Source organism: Danio rerio, chromosome 4 (genome assembly GCF_052040795.2).
Source record: "Danio rerio strain M-AB ecotype USA chromosome 4, GRCz13ab, whole genome shotgun sequence".
In the NCBI taxonomy this organism is placed as follows: Eukaryota; Metazoa; Chordata; class Actinopteri; order Cypriniformes; family Danionidae; genus Danio; species Danio rerio.
Window position 1 is genome coordinate 19,509,403 of NC_141024.2, and position 20,617 is coordinate 19,530,019.

The 20,617-nt window shown below is 34.5% G+C and overlaps 1 protein-coding gene and 2 long non-coding RNA genes across 7 annotated transcripts in view; 1 reads left to right on the plus strand and 2 right to left on the minus strand.

The window, feature by feature from the left end:
- On the minus strand, positions 1–12,841 carry si:dkey-31f5.8. The gene is made up of 4 exons (XR_015483117.1): positions 12,816–12,841; positions 12,599–12,680; positions 1,452–1,556; positions 1–1,224 (listed from the first exon to the last, which is right to left on the minus strand). It is a non-coding gene; the product is annotated as a si:dkey-31f5.8 (long non-coding RNA).
- impdh1b (IMP (inosine 5'-monophosphate) dehydrogenase 1b) overlaps positions 8,107–20,617 on the plus strand; it is a 24,894-nt gene continuing 12,383 nt past the window's right edge. The window contains exons 1-3 of one of the 5 annotated variants that reach the window (XM_087246127.1): positions 8,107–8,784; positions 14,771–14,869; positions 14,943–15,017. In XM_087246127.1, the coding sequence (XP_087102253.1) occupies positions 8,594–8,784; positions 14,771–14,869; positions 14,943–15,017 (365 nt within the window). In that variant the 5' untranslated portion in view covers positions 8,107–8,593. Of the gene's footprint in view, positions 8,785–11,326; positions 11,575–14,770; positions 14,870–14,942; positions 15,018–20,617 lie in introns of those variants that run through there. The other 4 variants (XM_087246129.1, XM_087246130.1, XM_087246128.1 and 1 more) reach the window with 4 other exon arrangements.
- Positions 16,404–20,617, minus strand: part of LOC147844699 (uncharacterized) — a 7,859-nt gene continuing 3,645 nt past the window's right edge. Inside the window, exon 2 of the long non-coding RNA XR_015483125.1 lies at positions 16,404–19,139. This is a non-coding gene — a long non-coding RNA (uncharacterized LOC147844699). The remainder of the gene's footprint in view (positions 19,140–20,617) is intronic.

The window sequence follows — 20,617 nt, forward strand, 5'->3', positions numbered from 1 at the left end:
TACTGTATACATATTTTTATTCCTCAGTATAAAACAGAGTTTAAGTAACAGCAGTTTTGTATTTGTCCTGCATACAGTATCTGTCAGTACCCCATTTACATAAAAAGTACAAAGAAAGGTGTTAAAAAAATAATAACAAACATTTGTTTTCTAATGGCACAGTGACAGTGTATATTATATTCAATATGTAAACAAAATATTGGAGCAGATTCTGAAAAAAAAAAAACTTTAGGGAAATGTACTTCAAACATTTTACTTTTCACTTTCCTTTTTACTTCAGAATTATTTGTGAAATTTACCAATTCCATTAATCTGGCTATTTTACTATTGTATCTATTTTACTGTATTATTATATTACTTTGATCATCCAAAAACAATGTACAAATAATCTGATATCAATATATATAAATCATATGACAAGGTCATGTTTATATTTTACAAACACAAAATGTCATATATTTACATAAATATTAAATAAAAAGGGACATTTAGATATATTTAACCAATACAAATATGTAAATATTAGTTTAAATATATATTTTTCAAATCATATCTCCTTATGAGATGCATTTATGATAATTGTATGCCATTTTTACATCCATTTACATGTCATACAACTAACTTCAATCCATTAGTTCTCTTTGTAACCATATGAAAAAGTGTGTAGATTTTTTTTCAGTGCAGTTTCTCCATGAATACAGTGTAAGAATAGCTATGAAGTATGTAAAATCAATGACAAAGCATTCACACATGCGGTACAAACATGATTATTTTACAGCAGTCCAGGATGTTAATACAGTTTATACCCAGAAACCAGAACAACAAAAGAAAAAAGAAACTACTATTTGCACTGCACTTGCCATCATTGTTCTTCAAACTGTCTCATATTTCACATGACTCAACAAAACACAGCTCACAGTGTAATGGAGGAAACAATTTCATATTAATCCTCAGTAGTCTTAATACACCGATTATTTCTCCTAGTGCAATTGATCCCATCACTGCTCCAGTTCATTTGGATCCAACACGCTTGGCGTTGTCAGCAGCTTCCGTCAGTGAAACAGTCCACACGGTCCAGTTGTCATCCGCCAGACATGATCCTTGAGGATACATCAGACCTCCGACTGAACTAGCCAGACCAAACAGAGCAACCAGAAGAGAAACTGCGGTTCCGATGAAGTAGACCTGTTCGACTCCAGACATGATTCTGTGCGGGATTGTTCTCTATAAACAAAATAAATAACACATTCGTGCCATGCTTTCATCAGTACCGGAAGTAAATAATACATAATTACTATTTAATAATACTTACACTAGCCCACTTAATAATAAACTGTATAGTCAATTAATTTTACACCGATCAGATTTACTGAAAGTACCAGTGATCTACTTTCTTAACACAAATACTGACAAAATACTAAAGCAAAACTAAATAAATTCGTGTTTCTTACCAGGTGTGCTGATCGTCGTGCACGGTTGAGGATAATGGGTTTCAGTGGACGTACTTCTCCTTTTCAAAGTGCAATAACGTTACCTTTAAAGCATCTGGGATTTTCCTATAAAAAAATTCCCGCGATGAAAGAGGAGGAGGATCCTTTAAAATGAATTGTCTGAGCCGACTCACAAAATCTGTCCGAACAATTCCGAAAAAAAGTAGGTTCTGACGTTTTATTTACCACGCGAGAAGTTACACGAAGAGTCATTGAAGAAATGTTTACAACGTTGATCTGACAGTTTTATTGACGCATATCTTTAATATTTTATGCTAGCCTTACAAAAACGCAATAATCACTGTGAAAGCTACAGTATGATGATAGGCTTCGAGGCTATGGCAAGCGGTTTTAACATTTATTAAACGTTCAATCAGTTTTCATTTATATTTTTTTAAAAACTGTATATTTTTCTCAAAGAGTTATGAGATCTCCTAGTGCTTATTATTTTGGTACCATGTGTTTTTCACTGAATCATTTTTATATACTCATACCCACATGGCAAATTTTCTCTGGCCGAGCTCTGGCCAACAATCAGCTTTTGAATTACGGTGAATTACGGTGAATTACAGTACATTACTGGACCAAGTCTGGCTTTCAGACAAGGGCCAAAGATGTTCCATATCTGGGCCAAGTCTACGCCAAGTTAATAACCCATATGTGGGCAGGAACTGGGTAAGATATGGGCCATGTTTGGCCATTGTCTGAAAGCCAGACTGGGTGTGTCACAACTGCAATGACATTGATAAGCCTATGATGCATTGTGATTTAGGCATGTTAATAATGGGAATTGTTAGTAATAGTTAAGAATAATATAATTTGTACAATAGTCATTTTATTAATAAAATATATTTAATGTAGGTTTAATTCAGTTATTTTGTAACATACAGGAAACAACAGATTATTTAAATAATGAAATATTGATTGTTTCCTGCATTAAATTAGAAGATGCAAACAGGAAGATGGAAATGCCTTTGTGTATTAAAATATTTCATTTTTCAAATATATTTCAAATGTATTCTAAATGTGGGTCAAGACACATAAGGCCAAACCTACATGGCTCACATAACAATTTTTAACATCTGGGCCAATGTCTGGTCCATGTCTTGTGTACCAAACCTCTACCAAACCCAGGTCATGTTTGGCCCACATCCTGTATATCTGTGCCAGATGAATGCCTGCTGTGCCAGCTTAATGATAAATCTGGGCCAGAATAATTTGCCACTGGGAATTGGGGCTACTGGGATTGCACAACACTATGGTACCAAATAGGTGGAGCTAGTAGACTCACTACTGAATGCTGAGAATTCATCAAACATCATCAGCTTGTGCAACAAGACAGGCAACGACAACACAAGAAGGGCTATTTTTCAAAACACAGATGAAAGACATGACCTTATTAATACAATAACAGCATGCAGCAATGCTCCCTGCTCAAACAAAGCTAGTCTTTTTGTGACAAACAGCCACATGCTAAGAAGAAATCTGCTGTATGGCCTCCATTGTGGTTCATAAGCCTGTCATATGTAAATATGTGGAAAACGCGAGAGGTGATGCTTCCTCTCTCTACTTGTCATGTGGCGAATTAACTCAAGTTTGCAATATGTAAATGGAATGAACTGCTGCTTTTATTTAAGTGAAACTGACGTTGGTCTAACTGTCTGGCCTACACTACGTCTACCAAGTAAGGCTAAGGGCTGGTGTAGTGCTGAAAAGTGCACTCCTGCTAGATTATGCCTCACCACAATAACCTGTAGAGTAAAGTCAGGATTAGGTGTGAGGGTAGGGTTTGCAGGTGTAGTTTGAATTAGGGAATCAGGTAGTCAATTGAGCAAGGGGGTGCATAAATTGGCAGGAGTGCATTTCACAGCACAAGACAGACCAAGCTAAAGGTCGGCCATTGTGCACTGTCATTCTGCCGGCCAGCGTTGGTCCAGCTAGTAGGTTTTGTATGTTCTGAACACGCCTCTCGTCACGCTAACGTCAGGGCTCATTGGCCTGATTTAGCATGTCAAATTGGCATCAGGTCGTCGGCTGAAGAGAGTGCTCTGACTGCTTATTTAGCAACGAATCAGAGCACAATGAAGTGCCAGTAAACAATTCAAGTCAAGAAGGAACACAAAGAGCCCGACTGTACTTTCACTACATTCTCAAATATTTGATATGGATTATTAGATGATCAGACATATTTCCAGAAGTGAATCCCTCCGTGATGAGTGACCATTACAGTGATAATGGATACTAATGGATACAGATACTAAATGCTGCTTTGTTTATGCTGTGTATGCGTGCACTTTAAAACACTTTGAAATAAATATAAAAATGGCAGGATTTCTTTCCTTTTCTATTTCAGGCACCTTCGCCCGTCCTATGCAATCCTTAAAACAGTCGGCTTATATGGCGATGCGTGACTGTCAGACACTCTCCATATTGATAAATAAACAATGTTTCCCAAATGGATTCTGTTCATGCGATTAGAAGCAGAGCAAAAGTGGGGCTTATCAATCCCTTATTTTGACATCCCAATGTTGACAGGTATGTCATAATGTTCAGTGGAACTGAGGCATTAAAAAGACGCAAGTACTAACTAGGCAGGCAGCATAATGGTTCAAGTCCCAACTGGGCCAGGAAGCATTTCTGTGAGTTTGCATGTTAGTGAGTGTGTGTGAGAGTTTCCCAGCACTGGAGGTTGCACAAGTAAATGCACTCTCAGGACTGGGTTGTGTCGGGAAGGGTATCAGCTCATAAAGCATGCGCCAGAGTATTTGGTGGTTCATTCCTCTCTGGCAACCCCTGATAAAGAAGAGAATAAGCTGAAGGAAAGTGTGTATTCTTACATTTTCAGTAGATGTTACATATACATTAGGTTATTTAGCACTTTAGTTATTTGATACTATTAAATACATATTCTACTACTGTACTACTAATTTATTAGACACTGGTATTTATTTTAGTTGTTACTATTAACATTTTGGTAAATTACTTCTACGGGCATGTGATTAACATATTAAGTACTCTAGATTTGTCTTGCAAATGTGACCGGTACTGTAGTTTTCTTTTTCAGTGCACCTATTAATCACTAACTAACAATAATTCTAATAGTAACAGGTAGACAAATCTTTTGAAATATTACAAGTATGCCATGCCTTTGATTACATTCTAGTACTGATTTATAACTTTTACACAGAGCTTAAGTTGTACCGGAACACGCCGGATCCGGAACCTCTGAAATCTGATCTGGCACCTCATTTTACTGATCCCTCTCCCCAAAAGCCCTCCTCCCCTGTCTGCTGTTCATTTTCACTTTCTTCTGCGACTCCCCAACCCTCCTCACTTTCGTCCGCGATAACCCCCAGTTTATATGGTAACTGTTAAAACAGCTTGCCATATGACCAACTGAGAAAAACGAATCACTGGTGCAGTTCAAAGTGTTCAAAGGAATCGATTCCCGATAACATAAGGAATTCCCAAACTGCTGGCATTTAAAGTCTACATGTAATTTCACAGAAAAACAAATGAAAGAACTGAGCTATTATTATGCAAAGAACCAACCATAAAGACTTTTAATTAAACATTTTATCAACATTAGTCAGTCATTAAAAACTGTAGTAACTGGCCATTCCAGTGAAACAGGATGTTCTTTGTGAGTCATCAGAAACGTGAAGTGCAAGTGATTAAAGCGTTTTAATATTAAATTCTAACATCTAAGCACTTCTTTCTGTTTGGCAAAATAATAACAGATGAGCACTTTGATGCTGAACTTTTGAATTACATGCAGACTTTAATACCATATGGAGAATTGCGCAATAGGAAAATGTATTATTTTATAAGTGAATATGGTCTGTGCTGCCCCCCTTTGTTTGAAAGATAAAATATATGTTTTCGAAATTACCGCTGGAGGGAGCAAGAAACCGCAGTGAATTATATAGAAACAAATAAAATATGCAGATTTTAATATCACTCTGACACGTGTCATACAAACTATTTCCCTTTGTTCATGAGGATGAAATGAACGTCCTCGTCATGTGCTTATAACCTCACATTCTGTTCTATAATGGGACAGCAAACAAAATGTGCATGAGATCAATTGGTCATGTTAACCACATGAGAAGTGAGATGTTTTTTTCAACCGAACGAAAGATAAGTGATTTTTCATAGATAAGGTCTTCTTTGCACTGCCTGTGTGTGTGTGTGTGTGTGTGTGTGTGTGTGTGTGTGTGGTTGAAGACAGTCAGCTACTGTTTTTCTATAAGGTTTAAGAGGATTTCAGCCTAAGCTACTGTCTCCAAATCAGCAACCACCTGCTTCTGCTTAAAGCGATATATAGTGTATAGAAAAATTTTTTTTTAGTTATTGTGCACAATACATTTATCAGCTAATGACAATGTGTTTTGACAGCATCTGTGGCCTTGTCATTGAAGCATGCATAATTATGGAGACTTGATAATCTTAATAAAACAAACTCCTTCACACCTTCTGAACATAAACAATGCCCTGTTTTGGGTTAGTTCTGATTCTTCTGATTTTATCTATTTTGTTGTCGTTTGCTACTTGCCTTTTTGGTTTTATCATTTTTTTTGTTTATTCGCATGGCTTATATAATTTACGCTTTGTATATCTTTTGTTTGTTAGTTTGATTTATTTTGTTTCTATTTGCTTATTTTATTTGTTTTGTCTGCACTCAAAAATATTTTTGCTGCTTGATCAAACTATGCATTTAAAATAAGCTGAATCAAAGCAATTAAAAGTTTTTTGGCGGTACAACCTCATATTTTTATGTTCAATTAACTTACATAAAAAATAAAAATAATTAAGTTAATAATCAATGCATTTTGGGAAAACTTGAAGGGATTCTGTGAAACCCAGCATTTTGTACAATGTGTTTTTTTATACAAGTTGTATAACAGTTTTCAATTATTTGTTTATTCTGTTTGCTTGTTTTATTGCTTGCGTGTCTTTCTATGTTATATTTCTGTTTTGTTTCATCTAGTTAAATCCATTTTTTTTTATTAGTTTTTGTTTGGTTGTGTCACTTTTCTAGCTTGTTTCTAGTTTGATTTGTTTGCTTATTTTTTCACTTTTCTGTTTTGTCCATTTTGTTTTGTCTTGCTATTTTTTTTTAATTGTTTCATCTAATTTGTTTTATAATTTTTTGGTCTGGTTGATATATTTTGTTTACTTTCCTTGTGTAAAATGTTATAGTTAGTTAGTAAATTAGTTATTATTCATTTATTTTTTCATTTATTTGCCTTTATTTATTTTGGTTGATTCATACTTGAATTTTTCTAATTAGTTTCTAGTTTGTTTTGTTTGCTTATTTTATTATTTGTCAGTTTTGTCCATTATGTTTTGCCTTGTTTTCTTGTTTCATCTAATTAGTTTTATCCTTGTTTTTGTCTAGTTGATGTATCTATTTTCTGTGTGTAATATTTTATGTAGTTAGTTAGTAAATTAGTTATTAATCAAGTATTTATTTATTTATTTACCTCTTTACCCTCTTCTTTATTCTTTTAATCTACATTTTGTCTTCATTTAATCTAGACTGTTTTGTTTGTTTATTTTATTTGTCTTGTCTATTTTCTTTTGTTTGGTCTTACATGGCTTTATTTTATTTATTTGTTAGTAGAAATTTAATTTCATTCATTCATTCATTTTCTTGTCGGCTAAGTCCCTTTATTAATCCATGGTCGCCACAGCGGAATGAACCGCTAACTTATCCAGCAAGTTTTTACGCAGTGGATGCCCTTCCAGCCACAACCCATCTCTGGGAAACTTCCACACACATTTACACACTACGGACAATTTAGCCTACCCAATTCACCTCTACCGCATGTCTTTGTACTGTGGGGGAAACCAGAGCACCCGGAGGAAACCCACGTGAACGCAGGGAGAACATGCAAACTCCACACAGAAACGCCAACTGAGCTGAGGTTCAAACCAGCGACCCAGCAACCTTCTTGCTTTGAGGCGACAGCACTAAATACTGCGCCACTGCTTCGCCCCTAGTAAAAAGTTAATAATCAAATCTTTTTTTTATTTATTTATTAGCCTTTCTAACCTCTTTTTTAGTTTTGTCTTTATGCAAACTAGATTGTTTTGTTTGTTTATATTATTTGTCTTGTCCATTTTGTTCTGTTTGATCTTATATGGCTTTTTATTTATTTTTAGCTAACTATTGTTAGCTATTAATCAAATTTTTTTTTTCTATTTATTTGCCTCTTTACCCACTTTTTATTTTTAATCTACATCCACATATTGTTTTGCATTTAATTTATTTGTTAGTTAAATCTATCTTGCACACAACTGTTTAAACTTTATTTAGTAACTGTAGTTTTAGCTACCTTGTATCATTTGCTTTCTGGCTTTTCTTTTCTCATACAGTATGTTTTGAGGTTATTTTACCTCCGCATCTATTTTTGTTTTCAGCTAGTTTTTGTCTGGCTGACTCGTTTTATCTCATTTCGCTCTGCTTGTTTGCTCCTGGCCCTATGCACACATTTATTCATCAAGTCTGAGTCAGTAAAGTGCCTTTTTCGTCTTAATGGTCCCCAGGTCTAATTCTCCAATCCTCTTTGTGAGAGTGACGTGTGCTCTTGACAGAACCACAGCCAAAGCCACAAAGAGAGCGAGGGAGAGAGAGAGAAAGAATTGCTGCTTTCCATCTCCTCACTGTCCTATAGTCTGTAACTCCCCAGGGCTCGAACATTCTCCTGCTATCTCTAGTTTATTTGTAAATCCCTCCTTCTCGGTCATCCTGTTAAACCGACGCAATCTAGAGGGATTCAGAGGTGGGAATATCTCCACAGCGACACCCTGGTCTCCATGTGAGCAGGTGCGTAAAGCATGGATCCACAGTTATTGGAAATTCGCTCACCCTCAGTCTCAAAGCAAAGCTGACTCGGCCAACACAAACAACCACTGGAGACAAGAAACAAGCTTTTTTTTTTTTTTTTTTTTAATCTCCGGACTGAGATAGATGACTTATAAAGTGCTTTTGAAAAATTCCATTCTTGAATCTTGGATGCATGATATTGCCACTTTGAATAGGATTCAGAGAGCATGATTTGAATGCCTGGCTTATACTGGTTGGATTTGGTTTGGAAATGAACAGCGCACATACTTTATCCCTAAGCAGGACAGAGATGGAGGAACTTCCAGAGGACTTCCAAGAACACAAAATTATGAACACTGACAGCATTGAATGTTCCTTCAACGGCTTCCCTCATGTGCGAGGACATGAGTCTGCAGCCCAACGCTACACAGCGACATGCGTACAAGCTGGTTTTCCATATAGGTGAGTCCCAGGACAATAAGTCACTGTAATATTATTACTTCTATTTAGGTCTTGGTAATTGAGATTTAAGTCTTGCATTCTATTGTCTGAGCTGCTTTCTTTTTTTAAAATCCCTTCTTGTCATCCTGTAATTAAAATGTAAGTCTCGTTTTTATCTCTAATCTACAAGAGCGTCAAGATTAGAGGAAAAAATAGCCTTGCATAATTGAAGGTCTTAAAATCTAATGCAGGGTCAGCAAAAGTTGCCCTTTAAAAAAGCTATTCTTAGCAGCTCTGCGATCGAGTGTGAAGTCCTGGCGGGTCAGAATTTGAAATAGATGCTGGTGTGGAGGATATTCTGACCCATATGTCCACTGACCTACATATGGTAAGGTACACATAACCGACTCACCTCCCTGTTATGATGGGAGGAGACAAGGGTCAGGACTTTTAATGGCTGCTGCTTCTAACACACACACACACACACACCTAGCCATACTGATTGTCGGAAATGTAACTTGACTTGTCTAAATCCCTACTGCCCAACCTCACCCTGGCTATATAGGGAGTTAAAGGAACTCATATTACTAATCGCCTGGGGGTGACTTCAAGTAAAAGATTAAGCCTTAAAAGGGCCCTTTAATGGAAAAGATCATAATTTGAGTTGTTGAATGGCATGCCAGCAAATTTGGAGAACAAATTGCTGTGGTATGGTTGGCTAGCCATGTTAATCACTGGAATGCACACCAAAGGAAAACACCCCGTACTTGATCACAAGTCACATTAAAGTGTGTAAATCATTTAGTTATAGCGTGCAACTACAATCCAATGTCTAAGAAAATGCAGAAAACAATAGATAAAGGTGAATGATACACTTTAAAGTGCAGTTTTTAAGTAAAATGCAGCTGTAAATAACTTCTGGTTTCATCATAATTATTAGCTTGTGCTTTCATGTGGGCAGTCTGCTGGCCGGGTAATAGGGAGAATTTTGTAAATTTCTTTAAGCATGGTCACCCTTCAGCAATTGGAGTGTGGTAATTGGTTATGGCTGACTTTTAAATCTAGTAGTTGTGCTGGACAATTACCAGAGCCACCATGTGTCCTGTCACTGGATGTTACATTATGGAAGTGGGTCACAGGCTTATATTCTGCATTTAGTTAAGGCCTCCCGAGGGAAGAGAGAGAATATTATCCACAGTGCAGCGTAGATTATTTTAAAAAACTGTAGTGTCAGGCCCGTAGCCATAGGGGGTTCAGGTAGTACCGATAGATAACCTATAGAAGGCAGTTTTAAGACAAATATAATTTATAATTTTACAAATGGACAAATTCTGACTAAGGAAATGAGCTGACCAGTTTGTTATTTGCCTATAGGCTAGAGTTTTTAACTTTGTTTTTATTTTTGTTTTTTAATGATGGATGATAATTAAGTTGCATTTTGAAAACAAACACATTTTTATATTTCTTTGTTCATTATTTTAATGAATAATTCTAAGCATTATATATAAAACTGTAATAACCTACAGTTTAAATGCATATTTTTAAATAAACACTTCATGGTAAAATAGTATGGTAAGCACTTGTAATCACCATCTGAATGATTTATGCATAAATTAGGGTCTTAAATGCCATTAAAATATAATCTTTTAGATTACTTGTTTTAGGTAAGGTACTCTGAGTACTTTAAGGATTACTTTTAGATTACTTTTGACCTAATTTCATTTTTTTAATGATATGTTATTTACATGGGAATTCTATATCCTAAGTATTGAAAAGCTAAATGATAACAAATAGTAGATATTTTAGAGAAAAATGAAGAGTTGGAGAGAATAAATAAATTACAATTTTTCTGTGATAAAACTGTGTGAATACACATGCAATCCATAAAAGTTAAATATGTTTTTACAAGGACTACATTTCGTAATCTGATTATGTAATCAATATTACAATTATTCAATTTTTCACAATAAGGACAATGAAATAATAGTTATCATGATGCAAGCTGTTGATTTCGCTGTGGCGACCCCTAATTAATAAAGGGACTAAGCCAAAACGAAAATGAATGATGCAAGCTAAACCATTTATTCCCTCTTCCCCCTCTGTTTCAAAAATTGTTATTTGCACTGTAATATGCATTACAATGTAATATGCATAATATGCATAATTACTCATATTAGATAAAATGTGTTGCGACCCCTAATTATTAAAGGGACTAAGACAAAAAAAATGAATGAATGAATTGCAAATTGTTTAACATGATATTTACATTGCTTTACAGTATTATGAAAAGTCAAAGCTAACTAACCCGTACTGAACTTGGATTTTGAATTTGATTTAGGCTACTTCTACTATAATAATGTAATCCATTAAAAGTAATCCATATTAAAAAGTAACCTAATTACATATGGCCTATATAAAATCCAGAATTTGATTGTGTAATCTAGGTCACATGTAATTAGTTATTACCCAGCAATACAGAACATGAATACAGTAGGCAATACAGAATAGACTGATGTGGCAGTACTGAAAGAGTTAACCATGCCGTCACCACGTGGATGTGAAGCTGTGAGGATATGACGCGTTTTCTCTCTGTGTCTGCCTCGCTTTCTACATAAAGCCAGACTCAACACAAAAAAAATCCTGGATTCTATCGAGACCCCCAGCAGGATCAGAAAACCGGGACAATAAACAATATAGAGGCATAAGCCGGTTTTAGAACAAATATTCTCGCACAGAGAGAAAGCGGTAAGCTGGGTTTTCCTTTCTGACGCGCATCAGCTCCAGATCCACGCGTGCTCTTCTACAGAGAAGGTTTGCATTTTTTTATTTACTCAAATATCAAATTAGATCAGCTTGTTGAAGAAATGTATTGCAGATGGAGCTCAAACAAAGAAAACTCGTCTCCAGGTGCTTGTCCGCTTTTTTTCTTTCGATAGAGAAACCGGGTTTCCCTGACTTATATTTAATGTACTTAATGTAGGTCACCAGGCCAGTAGTGGAAGTCTAGATTTTGGAATTTAAAGACAAATGCGTGTATTATGAATATATTTCTGTCTACGCTCACTGTCTGCGCGCGTTTGCCAACGTCTGTTCGTTTATTTTTATATCGCGCGTGCAGATGGAATAATGTTAGTAGGTCACTGCGTGCTATTACATTATTGCAGCACTGTGTTTACATCGCGAAGCCATACAAACGTGTTGTTTTCGGCATTGCTGACGTTACTTGCTACCCGACATGTGGTTTAACAAACAGAATCTGTGGCTCTTCCTGGTCACAGCCTTCTGAACGTGTGGTTTGCTGAATTGGAAATACACCGGAATACATTTCCTGGAGTTAATATAGCGCTTTTAAACAAGATAAATCATCACGGTGGAATTTAAAACGAGGTTCTAACTTCACATTAACATGTGGAGACCAACAAATCGACCGATATTTGGCCATAATTCGACAATAACCAGGACGCGTGGCTGCTTATCATGCGCACTGAGTGGATTAAAAATAACAACATATTAGGCGAGAGTATCAAACTTAGCCAAAGCCGTCAATACAAGTCTATAAAATCAATAAAGCAAAACTCCAAAAAGATGAACTATTATAAAGAGAATGAACATCAAAATAATGTACTAACCCTGCAGGTCTAATCACAGAAGATGTAGATCTAGACAAAGTAGATCATTATAATGATACAGTGTAGCTTTGTGTAAGGCTAACAGTGGCTACCAGCAGTCTGGGAGCTAAATCTATACAGGCAAAAGTAAATTAATACCTGTGGCTCCAGATGATACATTTACAAAGTGTTTCGCTTCATAAGACCTCAAAGAAAAAGTAACCTACACCTTGGGTGGCTTTGAAATGAGTAATCCTGGAAATTTTGGGGTGGACCATCCATTCAGCTTTCAAGGTTCAGCCAGGCTCTCTAAAAGCAATTACAAACTAATTGAGAGTCCATAAAAAATGCTTTATAATCAAATAAAATATCAGTAAAGTTTAAATAAACTACCAAAATTTCATAAAACGTCCAATATCTAGTCTAATTTAGGGGTGTACATACCTGCTTCTTGTGGACCACATGCCTGGAGAGTTCAACTGCAAACAAACACTTTCTTGTAATCTCAAACACTTTGATTGATAAGTTAGCTCAGGTGTGTTTGTTTAGGACTGGGGCTGAACTCTGCAGAATGGTGGTTCTTCAATTAGTGTTATAGTTGTTGGACTACACTGGCCTAGAAATAGTCCTCCTAGTAAATTTAAATTATATAAGAGCTGTTGGTTGACATTTGCTTATATTTAGAATAAATGAATGGATAGGAATTGAAAAGAAAGATTACATTTTAGTAAACAACTATGATGATGATACTAAAATTATTTATAATTGCTACTAAAATTAAATGTGTACAATATGACAAAAAGGTTCAAAACATAATACTAACACATTTGATTATAAATTAAAGTTCCTTGAATATTGACTAGTGATGGGGAAACTATTGATGCTGATTATAGATGAAACAAGTTTGTCTATTTCAGTATAGTTCAAGAGTATATGTGCATGTCAATAGTGTACTTACTATAAGTGTTTATTTTTTAATAATTGCATGCCTGTAGATGGAACATGTAATGTCAGTACCATTACAATAAAGTAACATTTTTGTATTTTTCATTTAAATAGGCAATAAAGGGTATCATAATAAAAAAGACACTTTAAAACTATTTTTAAAATCTGTGTATTATCAGGCCCTGCAAATTGAATGGCCATCAATTGATTTGGCCATGAATTGAATGATTTCCCTGAGTATAGACACTGAGTAAATGCACCTAGAGAAATATTTTTTATGTTTCTATTCTCATTTATGGAGCTGGTTTAGTATTATTAAATAGGGCTGGGTGATTAATCGAAAGCAATTGAAGTTCAGAACCTATAATCGATCTAAGTTTTCCAGGACAATTTTTTCAATTACTTTCCCTACCGACTGTGGAGTCACATGACCCTTCTCTGTTAAAGGCTGAGGATGATTTATACATCTGATCTCTGGTCAATTAGGACGATGTACCCACATTTTTTAGCCTTTTGCACTACATTTAGAAGAAATACTGCTTATTTTTATTCCAAACATTGACAATAATTTGTTTTGTTTTTAAAAGTGCAAGATATTTATTTTCACTTTTTATAAGTAAAAAAATAGTGACTGTTTGCTTTAGGCAATGTGTGTTTTAAATTCAGTTGTTCAACGTTGATGTTCAGTAAATAATCATAGATAGTAGATAGTGTGTGTTATTTTAAAATCAGGTTATGCATCCTTCATTCAAAAATCTCTCATTTGTAATATGTGAGCATATTTATTGTACAAAACCTGTCAGTAGGTTATGAGGGCAAAAATAAATAAATAAATCGTTCATTAATCGTAATCAAGGTAAAATGTTCAATTAATCCAGATTTTGATTTTAGGCCAAATTGCCCATCCCTACTGTTAAACATGATTACATAATAGCTGAAATAATGCTAACTGAAAGCTTCAACTACAGCATCCACTATCAATTAACTGAAGCTCACAGTAGGTCTTTCTTTGAAGGTTTTTAAGTTATCCTCAATCAATATCCCTGTGAAAAACACTAGGTTTTCTACTTAGTGGAAAAACAGGGTGTTGTTGCACTTTTAAAGGGATGGTTCAATCATTTTTAAGTTTCTTTTGAACACAACAGAAAGGAGATTTTTGGTGGCAGCCATTGACTTCCGTAGTATTTTTTGGTTTCTACTATGGATGCCGATGACTGTTTTTCTTATTTTTTTAAGCAGTAAAATTGTATTGTTGTTGTTCTTCCCAACTTTTATTGTGAAAAATCTCTTTAACAGCAAAATTGCATTCCAGTTAAAATTACACTGTAAATCTAAACACAGCTCCAAAATAAATACAGACACGGTTGAACTTTGCTCAAAAACAAAACGACCGGTTGTACTGAAAAGAACTGTGTGTTATTAACAGGTCATGTTTGTGTAATTCTCTCTTCCAGTATGGCAGACTATCTGATAAGCGGAGGAACGGGCTACATCCCAGACGATGGACTGTCTGCCCAGCAGCTCTTTGCCGTCGGAGATGGTCTCACCTATAAGTAAGTACTTTTAAATGGGTTCCTCTCCCAGCACTGATACTGTGTGCGTATGTAATGGGCATCCACATTACAGATCAGATCAGCAGTCTGTCCGAGACGGACACACGGCGGAAGAGCTTTTTTCTAAAGGCGACGGTATGACTTACAAGTGAGTAACACGGTCATTTATTTACACGGATATCATCTAGGGAGCTCAATAAGGGACCAAACATGCTTGCTGGATCCAGTCAGAATGATGGATTCAGGGTCTTGGATGTTGGGAGGCAATCAGAAGGCTTTGCTTTTAATCACTGGCTGGAGGAAGCTATACCATGTATAATATATTAGCATAAATCAGCCTGGTTTGATAGTTCACCCAAAAATAAATATTCATTAATGTCATATATCACATAAATGTCATTATTTACTCTCTTAACTTCCTCCAAACCTGTTTAAGTTTTCATTTTTCTGTCGAACACAAAAGAAGATATTTGTAAGAATGTTGGAAAGCAGCATCGTATCTTCCATAGTATTTTATTGTTTTTTTTTGTTCCAATTATGGATGTCAGTGGGTACCAGTTTCCAACATTCTTCAAAATATCTTAATGCTGGACAGAAAAAAAAATTCTAAAGGCTTGTTACCACCTGAGGGTGAGTAAATTTCAATTTTAGCTTGAACTATTAATAATCCAGGCTATATTTATATATATATATATATAATTTGCATGATTGATTCAAATCATATAATAACTGATATAATATTGGTTTGAATTGACTTTCATTATATAAACTAAGCTGGTCACACTTTATTTTAAGGCTCAATCACTTTTGCCTCAACAAACACATAGTATGGTTCTTATTATTAGTTAATAAGGTAGTAGTTACATGTCGGTTTAGGTATTAAGGATGTAGAATAAGATCATGCATAATATATGCTTATTAGTTACTGATAATAAGCAGTTAGTAATCCACTAGTTAATAATGAGAATTGATACTTAAACTAAAGTGTTACCACTATACTTCCATGCTCCATTGTAATAGAGACTTGTGGGTGACATTAGGACGCTGTGAGTTCACAAGCAGTGTCATTGGTAAGATTGAGATTACAAGGTAAAAGGTTTAGCTGTATAACCGTGTTATCTGTAATGAAGAGCCTGTAGGGATGCAGCGTGGGCCACATGACTGTCCTCACGTTGGCGTCATGTGAGGAGAAGCCTTTGTGTACAGGCACATGCACACAGACATGGATAAAGAATCTGACACGGGCATATACGTGTTGAATCGATTGCTGTAATGCAAGCATAAGTGTGTTTGCACAGTTTTTTCTTCGTATGGCATGACGTGTGCTACAGAGCTATTCTGTATTAGTGTGACATGTCTCATTCCTCTGTTACTTTTGTTACTTTAAGAGAAATTTGTGTTTCCAGAAATACACATTCAACAAATTCTTTGATTTAACTAAAGCTGACCCATTGTTTTCAATTTAATCACAATTTTGTGTTGTTGTTTTCTTCTTTGATGAACTCAGCTAAAAGAAAATTAACTATTTAGTTGGTTATTTTCATTGTAATCTTTTATTTTACTCTACACAAGCCATTATAACAAGACTAATACAATAAAATAAACTTTGCACAAGAGCTATAAATACCTAAATGCAGTAAAATACAATACAATTGATCAGATTCAGTACTTACGAAATAAAAACGTTTCAACAGCTCCTAAATGTATATCGGTTTCCTACTAAAGTGCCATTTCAATTTCCGTCAAATTTACTTCTTTAACACAAAAGAAGATTGTGAAGAATGAAACCGCTTTGGTCACCATATATTCATTTTAAGGACAAAAAAAAACTTTGGTTAAAAATTAAATATGATGCAGAGAAGAATGACATGCTGATTTGGAATGAAGTGAAGAGTTTGGATGCAAAAACATCCAAATGCCGTTTGAAATTTTCCTCTAAAATGAGTACTTTTATTGGGCTCCTGTGTGTATGTTCAGTAATATCACTTTTATGGCAAGGAATAAGTCCTTTTCCTGGTGTCTAAAGTAAAAGATCTCAACATAAACAAGGGGCTGATAAAAATGTTAATTCTCTATGTAAATTTCAGACGGCAGTTACTTTAGTATTTGATAGACTTTAAATTATTCATAATATACTATACTATTTAGTTTAAATAAATGACAGTGAAACTAACAATAATACATTTAAATATATGCTTGCAAAACACTTGTTTGGTGTCCTTTTAGTCTATTTGAGAAATAAATGACATCATCCTAATTGGTTGAAGAGGTTACTCATCTCTTGGAAATAATTAACTTAGAAGTAACAGATCCTAATGTAGCAATTTAAACTGGCAGCTATTACTTTCTATTTTGATATATTCTAATTAGTGATGCACAATATCGTTTCAGGATTGATATCGCAATGTGCGAGTCCACAATAGTCACACCGCAGGGATCTGCAATGTAGTTGGAATTATAGTTGACCAGGCATAACAGTTAACAACATAGTGGAGTGATTTTAATCTTGTTTGAAAGTTTATTATTTGCATGTGTTTTTAAGACCTGACTGTAAGAATTTGAAGCACATTTAAGCCAATTGGGCACAATAAATTAAACGTTTGAAGCTTAAAGATTAATTGTACATTAAAGTATTATTTACTTGATTAAAATTATATTATTATTATTATTATTATTATTATTATTATTATTATTATTAGTAGTAGTAGTAGTATACAGTGATTATTTAATTTCTGCTTCTGAATACTTTTTGACTCAAACAAACCATAAATTATTGTTTATTTGCATCTTTTCTCTGTTGTATTTAACTTTGGTTGTCAACACTGGCTGTATACTTTATTTCTTCAAACTTTTGTGCGAGATTCAGTATTAACTAAAATTTAAAACAATGGAAAACCAAATAGACTTTTTCAGAAAAGATGCATATGAAATGTTTAGATGCAAAAACCTCTAAATGCCATCTGAAATATTCTCCTAAAATGAGCATTTTTTCTCAGCTTCCAAAGTAAATGAAAAGCAATGAAAGCATTGAAAACAACTTATTTGTTACTATACCAACAGTAAAATTACTGAGCCTCCACTCAGGAGTCGGAAAAAATATTTTATATATTTCTAATATCTAAATTATATTATATAATTAATATATTTTAGAAGACAATATCAAACCGTATTTAGAGGTTTTTGCATCTAAACTCTTCGTATGTTGAGTGTGACCCTGTAGCATGGTTAATTTTTGAAGCAATGAATGTAACAGAGCGTGAAACAATTGCTTCACTTTAGTTGAATGAAAAGAAGCAGGAGTTATGCATTGGACTACTCCGTATGATGTTTAGTTTTTTTTACAAAAAAACTAAAGCCACAATTAGACTGTTGAATTATGTAATCAAATTCTCATCACCACTCTATAACACACAATTAGGACACCATGTTACCATATTTACATCTATGCTTTAGTGTATAACACACTGTAAAAAACATTACATTTTTAGTTGAATCAAATTAACTTTTCTAGTCATCAAACTGACTAAAATGTTAAGTTAAACTTTATACAACTTAAGAAACTTAAATATTTTTATTAAAATAAGTTAAAGCAGCATATTGCATTTTTTACAGTGTAGTATTACCTAGATTCATTTAGATTTGGTCAATATAAAGCAGCAGTCAGCGTGTTTGTGGTGATATTTGGCATTGTGCACGTCTGCATATTTGGAGGTAGTCTAGCTTTCCGTCTTTACTCTGTACCGTCTTTGTGTCTAGTGAAGTTTACAACCTGAGTCATCTAAAACAGAGACTGTAGAGCTTTTGTATCATTCAGCAAAGTTAGCATGCTAATGCTAACATGCACATTAAAGAAATGGTCTAGCAACAATAAAAATGACTAAGCAGCTTGTAAAGTTATGCGGAGAGTAATCTGGAGTGGACCAATCAGAATTGAGAGTGGGCAGGGCTAACAAACAGAAACCACACAACATGTCCACATATCAAAACCTGTTAGCACAAACAATCAGATTATGCTTGATAAGAGGTATTATCGCTTGATACTACTTATCCGGGTCTATAAAGGACAAATATTTTTGTACCTGGCAGTCAAAACAGTTCTCAGATTTGTCGTATAAAAGAACCAGACTTTAGCACATTTTATTCAGGGCATGTGTCTGTTTTGTCCTCACAGCTTCATTCATTTTGGCTTTCCCAGATGTTCACACCCTGTGTTGTTGATGTTTAGGGGTGTTTGGCTGCAAATGTGGGCGCAGAGGAATCCGCCCTGTTCCTGCAGACACAGACGCCTTTTTTTAGCCGACCACAAGCGACATGGAAAATTTGTTTATGTCTTTCAAGCTCTGTCTTTCTCGTTCATTTTTACATACACATGACATATTTAAAATCCTTCTACATTCTCTCTCGTAAGCAAAATTGTAAACTTTCTTAATTTGCCAAATTGTCAGATTTTTGCCTGAAACTGTTTATTTTTTTTGTATTCTCCTCTCTGGGCTTGTTTCTATCTTTTTAATCCGAAATTATTTCTTGAATTTTTTTACTTTACTCCTTATACCTCCCAAACCATCAAACTTAATGCCTCTTTTGATATTAGGTTGGTTAAATCAGCTTTTTTTTTTTTTTTTTACAAAAGCACCAATCTTCTGGATGTGCAAGCAGAAAGTACTTAAACAAAATTGTTCATTTGACATTGATCAATTTTAATCAAAACAATTTATTATTAACATATTTTACCATGCAAATGTTTACCCTCTAATCAAACGCTTCAACTACCTCTGGAATGGACAACTTTAAAATATTTTAGACTGTGTTTACACTTCTAGTTAGTGTTGACCACTTGTAATATTAATTTCTGAAAAAGCCAGGTGTACCAGGTGCCTCTCTTTTGACATAATTGATGTAATCTGGTCACTCAAGTCAGCAGGATTTATACAGATTTCAGTAGGCAGTGAGTGTTGTTTCTTGTAAATGAAGGCATGTCAGAATGTGCCTGACCCGCAGACATTCTTCGAGCTCACCTCAAAATCCACTCTCAATTTAGAGTGCCTTATAATTTAAGATGTCATGAATGGAGCAGTCAGCATCGGGTTTTCATTATCCCTAATGTTTATCTAAAACATAACATTCCACATAACCTGGAAGAACAGAACGTCTCTCCATATAAAACCAAAATGGATGTTTTGTGACTTTTTGCTCACATCTTTTGGATTTAAGGATATTTAAAATGCTAAAAGTTGAGAAACTACACTGTTCAAACATTTGTGGTTGGCATGTTTAAAACGCTTTTATTTAGCAGGGATGATTTACATTGATTAAATGCAACAGTATATGTATTTATGCAAGATTTTTATTGCAAATAAAGAATATTCTTCCATCTAAGAGCCAACAATATTATGCAACTACTGTTTTTATCAACATCGATACCAGTAAAAAAGTTTCATGAGCTATTAAATCAGCATATTAGAATGATTTATGAAAGACTACTCTAATGATTTGACTTCCATCAAAAGAATAAATAATATAATATAAATAATTTTTAATCTTTGTTTTTTTGTTATTTCACCTTGTTTAAAGGTGCATTCATGTTTATGATAACTACTATATACAGTATATATAGTTTGAAAAATAATTTTCAATCTAAAGAGTAGCAGTTGTACAGAGAAAATGTAAATTTTCCAGCTGAGGAATGATAAAAAAAAAAAGAATAATAATGAGCTCTAGTTTGAAGATATCAAAATGTTGACTCTTTTA